This window comes from Fonticula alba (genome assembly GCF_000388065.1).
Source record: "Fonticula alba strain ATCC 38817 unplaced genomic scaffold supercont2.9, whole genome shotgun sequence".
NCBI lineage: Eukaryota > Rotosphaerida > Fonticulaceae > Fonticula > Fonticula alba.
In genome coordinates, this window is record NW_009242979.1 from 1,050,902 (window position 1) to 1,058,363 (window position 7,462).

At 71.2% G+C, this 7,462-nt stretch overlaps 1 protein-coding gene across 1 annotated transcript; it reads left to right on the top strand.

Moving 5' to 3' along the window:
* The first annotated feature begins 2,836 nt into the window (after positions 1 to 2,836).
* On the top strand, positions 2,837 to 6,850 carry H696_05302 (hypothetical protein). The gene is made up of 2 exons (XM_009499165.1): positions 2,837 to 4,474; positions 4,702 to 6,850. The coding sequence occupies exons 1-2, from the start codon at positions 3,010 to 3,012 to the stop codon at positions 6,621 to 6,623; spliced, it is 3,387 nt and encodes a 1,128-aa protein (XP_009497440.1). The 5' UTR covers positions 2,837 to 3,009; the 3' UTR covers positions 6,624 to 6,850.
* The last annotated feature ends 612 nt before the right edge of the window (positions 6,851 to 7,462 follow it).

The window sequence follows — 7,462 nt, forward strand, 5'->3', positions numbered from 1 at the left end:
GCATGAAGGAGGGGACATACCAACCAGCGGTTCACGGTCGTCTGTTACCAGATGAGTCAGTAACTCGGCTTGAGACGAGTTAGTGGCAAGCGAAAATAGAAAGGAACTCGGATGTTAAAAAGGGTTCGAGAGGAAGCCTTAGAACAGGTGTTCGTCGGCCTAACTGGTGCTTCGGCTATACTTCCGTATACTCTTCGACACACAGCTGCTAAGGCTTTCGCTCTCAGGAGGCTCTCAACGAGAGTCCCCCTTTTTGACCTTTGGGCTCGGTCAGGGGTTGGAACTGAGAACCCCGCGGCTGGGCCCGCCCACCCGCGTATCTCCGTCCTCGGTCGAGCGTTTATGCCGCTCGGCCTCGGCGGCCACCTGGCTGTTGTTCTACCCCGCATTCCTCTCCGAGGAATGCTGTTCTGGGATGCTATCATTCCCACGATGTAACACGTGTGGCAATTCACTCACGTGTTGCTTCATCTATCGTTTACATGGGGATTCCACTACAGGCAGCCCGAACCCAGGTGACCGGTGCCTGGAGCGGCTTGCTCTCTCGACGCAGGGCAAGATGTCGGGCCGTCGATGCAGCACGGGGCGCCGAGTGCGCAGGTGGAGGCCCGCTGCCCGGGCGGCCGACGGACAGAAGGACAGCGACTTGCGGAGAGGCATGCTTAAGCAGGCCTCCCGGCAGATAAGGGCCAGCTGGCGCAGGACGAAGGAGGGCGGTCGAGGCCGACGCCCGGGGCGGGCGGGGGGGGGGCAGGCCGGCGGGGAGGGCCAGAGTACATGGGGTAACACAATGAAGGGTGCATCGAGCATGGCTGTTGCTCAACTTCAGGAGGCAAGCCACCGGCTCCGGTGTCGGCTCCCGATCGAGGGAGCCGCCAGTGTTGGTGCGTTTCTCTGGGATCGGGCCGGAGGTGGGCGGGGGGGGGAAGAAAATTAAAGGGCCTTTTTTATTTGTTTTTTTATTTGCCATGCCACCAGGCCCCGACACAATGATGTTGGGCCTGGGTAGCTGCCAATGGAAGAGCCGCTCGCACGGCGTCCGAGCCTGGGGGGGACGGCCGTCCCGCGGGTGGCCCTTTCGCGTGGCACCTGGCTCCGGGTAGCAGGGCGCCGGTCATTCGCCCCCACACCGAGGGGGGGGGGGAACTGGGGCGATGCGGAGTGAAGGGGGCCAGCAGGGACTCCCCCCCCCCCGGGCGAGGTCTCCTGGGTGTGCTGGTCGGCCAGCGGGGCAGGCGTCGTTGCCCGACTGACGACCCCTCTTCACCCACAGGCGGATGGGCGTTGTCTCGGGGCGCGGGGGGGGGGGGGGGGGCAAGGCAAGACGAGGCGCGAGCGCAAGACTGAATGGTTCTGCATATGCAGAACCGGCCCCGGGCGGCTCCTGCGATGGCCCCCGATGGAAGGTGCGCCTGCCATGGCGGGGGCGCTCCGGCTCGCGCGGGGCGGGGGGACGCTCCATTCGCATTTCTCCGCCGGGCATGCTTGGGGACGTTCGGCGAAGGACCGACCGCCCGCCGGGCCAGGAGGCGAGCTCGTGTGTGTCGGCGTGCGCGGACGACCCGGGGAGGGCCTTGTGCGCGCGGGTGTTGGGAGGCATGGTGCCCGGTCGTGGGGGAGGCCAGGTCGCCCTCGCCCGCCCTGGGCTGCGGTTGCTTCCTTGGGTACCGAGGGCGGCCGGTGTCCCCCGCGCCCCTCGGGGGGGGAGAGTCCAGGGGCCCGGTGCCAGACGGGGTGATGTCCGCCCACAGCCCCCGGCACGACGCTCTTCCGATCTCGGTTGCTTCCTTGGGTACCGAGGGCGGCCGGTGTCCCCCGCGCCCCTCGGGGGGGGAGAGTCCAGGGGCCCGGTGCCAGACGGGGTGATGTCCGCCCACAGCCCCCGGCGCCGGCCGGTCATGGGCCTCCTGCCTGCCAGGATGCTGGAGGCCGCGGGCATGGCGCCGAAGGGTGCCGGACCCCTTCGATCCATGTGGGCGGCCTTTCCTGCCCCGGGCCCCTTGGTGGGTCCCTGCCAACCCCTGGTGTTGTCCAGCGCCACACCGGCCGGGCGCCAGCATTGACAGCGGCGTCCGAGGCGCGGGGACACCCGGGCGGTCACCGGTGCGCGGGGCTTTCCCTCTTTGGCCAGGAGTGCAGATCGGAAGAGCACACGTAGGGTGCCGGACCCCTTCGATCCATGTGGGCGGCCTTTCCTGCCCCGGGCCCCTTGGTGGGTCCCTGCCAACCCCTGGTGTTGTCCAGCGCCACACCGGCCGGGCGCCAGCATTGACAGCGGCGTCCGAGGCGCGGGGACACCCGGGCGGTCACCGGTGCGCGGGGCTTTCCCTCTTTGGCCAGGAGTGCTCATGGGTGCGGCTGATGACGAGCCTGCTCGCCGAGGGGGTCGCGTGGATCGTCGGCGCGAAGGGCCCTCCGGGGGGCCTGAAAGGCGGGGACGCCTGGGCAAGGGGTGGTCGGTGTGAGAGTGAGCCGGCCGGGTGGGGCAGGGGGGGGGGGGGGAAAGAAGGCACCCGCGCCCTCCGGCGAGCCTGGCCCGTGTGACTGTGTGTCGGTGTGAAAGGGCCGCGCCGGGGCTCCGGGGGCATGTTGGGGCTGCTGGGCACGCCGGCCCCCGGGCCCGGTCGGCCCCGGCGGCGCCGGGATTGCCCGTCGAGGGGTCTGGTCGTGCGCGTGTTTCGGCGCCGGCCCCAGAGCCGCCGTGCGGCCGGCTGTCGATCCGGGCCGATCGGGCTGACGCGTGGCACGGCCGCCCCCCGGACGGGGGTGGGGCCAAGAGCCGGCCTGGGGGCTGCCCGCCATGTGTCAGGGTCCCCATTCAAAGGGACGTTGTCGTCTGCCAAAGAGGCCGCCATCTCCCTACCCTCTACCGCCCGGTAACTGTGTTTCTCCTTTCGCCCGCCTTTGCGCTCCTTCTGCCTGGTGCTTTGACGCTGCTGCCCCCCCTGCGGGACCGCCGTTTACCTGCTCTTGTTCCTCGTCTGCCCGTCTGCTTCGGGCATCTGGCGAATGCGCAAACGCGCGCCCTCACGCCGCGGAGCCGCTTGGGATCCGGCCTTGCGCCGGGCTCGGCCCGACATTCCGACGATGGCACCGCCGCCCGGATGGCCACCGGCCGGGCGCCTTCTCCTGCTGGGGCTGGGCTCGCTGTGGGTGGCCCTGATGGGCCGGATGGCCGCACGCGCGCAGGCCCCCACCGACGATGTGTTTCTCCACGCCACTTGGCTCGTCAATCGGGGATCGGGGTCCTTCGGCCCGGCGGTCACCCTGCCCGGGCAGCCATCGATGGTGGTGGACAATGTCCTGAACAATGGTCGGGTGTACATTCAAAATGCCTCGCTGGATGTGTCGGACGAGTTCCGCTGGGGCAGTCTCTTCGACCCCGAGTGGAGCCTGTTTGTCCGGGCGAGCATCCCCTCCGGCGACAGCCCCGAGTGGATGGTCCTGGCGCTGGAGGACGAAGATGGCCCGGTCAAGGTGCTGTACACGCGCCAGTGGGTGACGCTGTTCAGTTCCTCCACCCGGCGGTCTTTCCCGGGGGGGCCGGTGAGCTTGCTCGCCGGCGCGGCGGTGGCCCGAGACCATGCGGATTTGCTGGGGCTCGCCGAGCCGCCGGACGGGCCGCGCGAGGTGCGCCTATGGGAGTTGACCAATGGGACATTGGCCCGGGTGACCTTCGGCGTGGAGGTGGCCGCGGGCCAGCCGGCCAATGCCTCGCCCGGGCCCGGGCGCACCTTCTACCTGTCGACGGGTTCGGATTTGTGGCATGTCCGCCATGGAGGCGTGGCCGCCGGGCCGGCCGCCGTCCAGTCGATCCCCCTGCCGGCGGGGACGGGCACCATTCGCCAGCTGGCCGCCACGCGGGTGGTCACCGATGCCGGCCAGTGCCCGGGAGCCGCGGATGTGGTGATGCTCCTGGACGGCGACCAGGTCCATGTGCTGCCCTGCGGCGCGGGTGGCGCGGGCTCCCCGGGCGAGGCGGGGTCCGGGTATGCGGCTGCCCTGCCGGCCGGGGCCTCGGCAGCCACCGGGCGCCTGGTCAGCCCGCCCCCGGCCCCGGCCCTGGACGAGGCCTACCCCTTCCTGTACTTCCTGCAGCCGGGCCCCGGGCCCGGTGGGGCGCCGATGCGGCTTTGGCGAGCGGACGTCCGGTCGGACGGGCTCTCCTGGCGGCAGCTGCTCCTGCCGCCGGGCCACACGGCCCCGGGGCACTTGCAGCTGGTGCGCCTGCGGCTGACGCTCTCGGGGCCGAGCTCGGGCGAGTGGGCGCTGCTGGCCGACCAGCATGTGCTGCTGGAATCCGAGCGCTTCCGCTGCCACACCGATGAGAGCATCGTGTGCGACGGGCCGGGCGGGCTGACCGGAGGGGCCTTGGGCTGGGTCTGTGCCCCGACCCGGGCCATGGCGCCGCATGTCGTGCCCGGGCAACTGTGTGGCGACTGTGCGGAGGAGCATTACCTTGATCGGCCGGAGGGTGCGTGACAGACCGAAACACACACACACACACACACACACAGACGCGCGCGCGCATACAAAAAATGCACGTTCTCCGCCATACCCCGGTGGCGGGGCGTGGGCTTCGGTCGGGGGCCCAGCCGCCGGGGTCCGGGATGCGTGCGCGTCCGTGGTCCCTCCCTGGTGCTAACTTTGCTGCGCGGCACACGGTGGGCATCGGCCGGGGCGGGATCATGCAACCGGCAGACGAGCCGCCCTTCTCCTCGCCGGGCCACGTGTGCCGGGCCTGTGCCGACAGCGCGTGCCGCACGTGCGACCGGCACGACTGCCTGGTGTGCAAGGGGGCGCGAGTGCGCCAGCCGACCGGCCCCGGAGGGGCGATGGTCTGTGTGGACGCCTGCTCGGAGGGGTTTGCCCTGTGGGGCGGGGTCTGCCTGCCGGCGGGCCTGGACCAGGAGGTGGCCCGCTTCGATGCGGCCGGGCGGGAGACCCTGCCCGGGCCGGTGCTCGGCAGCCAGGTGACCGGGGTCGGGGCCACCCGGCTCGGGGTGGACCTGGCCACCGGGCTGGCGACCATCCCGCCGCCGGGCACCGAGCCGGGGAATGTCCTGCTCTTTGCCGGGCCCGGCCGGGACCCGCTGCTGATGGGGATGGAGGACATCGGCCACGCCGGCAAGGCACCCCCGGCGGCGGTGCGGCTCTTTGTCCAGCCGCCGGCCGAGGCGGTCCTGGGCGTGGCGGAGCTCGGGCCGACGCTCAATGCCGAGGGGCGCTTGGTGATGGCGCTGCTGCTGGCCGAGCGGAGTGGGCGAATTTCGTTGGCCTGGTTGTCTTGCCAGCCGGCCGGGCCGGGCCAGGGCTGCACGGTGGCCGAGCCAAGCGCCCTGATCCGCACCGGCATTCAGACCTTGCCGGCGATCCGGCGCCTGGACGAGCGCCATGTCTATGTCACCGATGATTCGCTGGTGTCATCGATCTTCTGGGCGGACATGGACCGGCTCACATGGCACAATGACTGGCAGGCGGCGTCGGATTTGCTGCCTCTGCGAAAGGGCTGGGTGGTCCATGTGTCGATCATGGAGCAGGCCGGGGTCGGGCCGCTGGCGATGCTGGTCCAAAATGATGCTCGCTGGTGGTGGAACGGCGTGATGGGGGGCTTGCTGCCGGCCGACCCGAACTGGGGGACATACCGGGCGGTGCTGCTGCCCCGGGGGCCGGGGCCCGGCGCGGCCGGGCCCGAGGCCGAGGCCATTGACCCCGGGCCGGAATTGGTCCTGGTGCTGGACACCACGGCGGCCGCATGGGACGTGGTCCGGGTGCCGGGGAGTTTGCCCTCGGCCGGGGGCACTGGCGCGCGAAGGCCCAGCACCCTGAGCCAGCGGCTGGGCCTGTTGCCGGAGGCGCCGGACCTGGCGGCCGACATGCGGCCATCTTCCCGGGTGTTCGGGGTCCGGCTGGCCGGCGGGTCGGCCGAGTATCCCAGTGCCCTGGTGCTCCTGTCGCAGAAGTACGTGGCCCTGTCGGTGCTTTGGTGCCGGCCTGGCGGCCGGTCGGCGGCGTGCGTCCTGTTGCCGGCGGTGTTGACCGACCTCCCGGCCGAGCTCCACCTCACGGCACGGGATTTGCTGTGGGCGGAGCCGGTGGTGTACACCCCGGCCGGGCCGTCGCCCAACACGCCGGGGCTGCTGGTCAGCGTGCTGACCTTCGCCGAGGCCCGGGGCCCGGTGTATTTGCACCTGCGGGTGCCCTGTCCCTCGGGCACGGTGGGGAAGGGCTGCCTGGCGTGTGCGGACGCTTGCGCCGAGTGCTGGGTCCCGGGGGATGCGACGGCTTGCGTGAGGTGCCCGCCCGGGCGGTTCCTGGCGGCCGGCGGGGGCACCTGCTCGGCCACCTGCGCCGCCGGAACCACCCCCGGGACCGGGGACCGGGAGGGGATTTGCGTGCCCTGTCCTCCGGGCACGGCCGGCCCGACGTGCGATCCCTGCCACGCGACGTGTGTGCTGTGCTCGAGCCCCGGCGATGCGATGGCTTGCCTGACCTGCCAGCCGGGGCACCTCATGACCGCCCTCGGGTCCTGCGTGGAGGAGTGCATCCCGGGGACCATGCCCGGGATTGACGACGGCCACGAGGGGACCTGCGTGCCCTGTCCGGCCAGCTGCCTGGACTGAGAGCACGGCAGCCCGGAACGGAGGAGGCGGGGGGGAAAAAAGTGCCAGCCCCTCGCCCGATGCCTCATGCTACGACGGGACATCTCCCTTGCCGGCGGTCGGAATCATGGGGCTATTGCCTGGGCGTACATCGGCGCCCGGCCAAACGGCGGTGTTGGATCCCCCACGGCGCCAACGAGGCCGATGGCCTCTCCTCTTGATCCTGTACCATACACCTGACCGTCGGATGTGCCGATGCGCGACCGGGGGCAACGGGAAGGCGCCCCGGCCGGAGGGGGGGTCGGCAGTGGGCCGGTCTCGAGCCGGGTTTTATGAGGGCGCCCGAGGCCAAACACGCCCATCGCGCGGCCGGGGGGTCCGGGGGGACCCCCGGCGAGAGGGGCTCCGAGGGGGCATGTGCGTCGGCCCGGGACCCGGGCAGGTGGCCGACCGGAGAGGGGGCTTCATCGCGATGGCCATGGAGCTGGACCTGGTGCGCGGGCCGGACGCGCGAGTCGCCAGGATGGCGGGCTGCAGTGATGGCCGGGGGCCGGCTTCGCGGGTCGGGCAAGAGGAGGCCGGAGGGGACGAGGGTGCAAAGTTGTGGGGGTGTCTTCTTCATGGCCCCCCCCCCCATGGTGAACCCTCTCTGCCGGGGGATGTGGTGGCGGTCCGGCTGCATGTGCGAGTCAGGCAGGCGCCGGGGGCTCTGGGGGTGCGGTGGGTCGACTGGGCAATGTACTACGGCCTCCTGAGGGTGGTGGCGGTGGGGGAGGCTGTTCGTCTGATCGCGGCCTGCCGCCAAGCCCCCCCGGCGGTGGCCCGGTTCCACCGGACTCGAACAAGGCAGGGGCGGCGGG

Excerpts from the sequence above, each read along its gene's own strand:
- H696_05302 (XM_009499165.1), top strand. The coding sequence starts at position 3,010 with ATGCGCAAACGCGCGCCCTCACGCCGCGGAGCCGCTTGGGATCCGGCC. Across the intron at positions 4,475-4,701 it reads TTACCTTGATCGGCCGGAGG|ACGAGCCGCCCTTCTCCTCG; the intron begins GTGCGTGACAGA and ends TGCAACCGGCAG.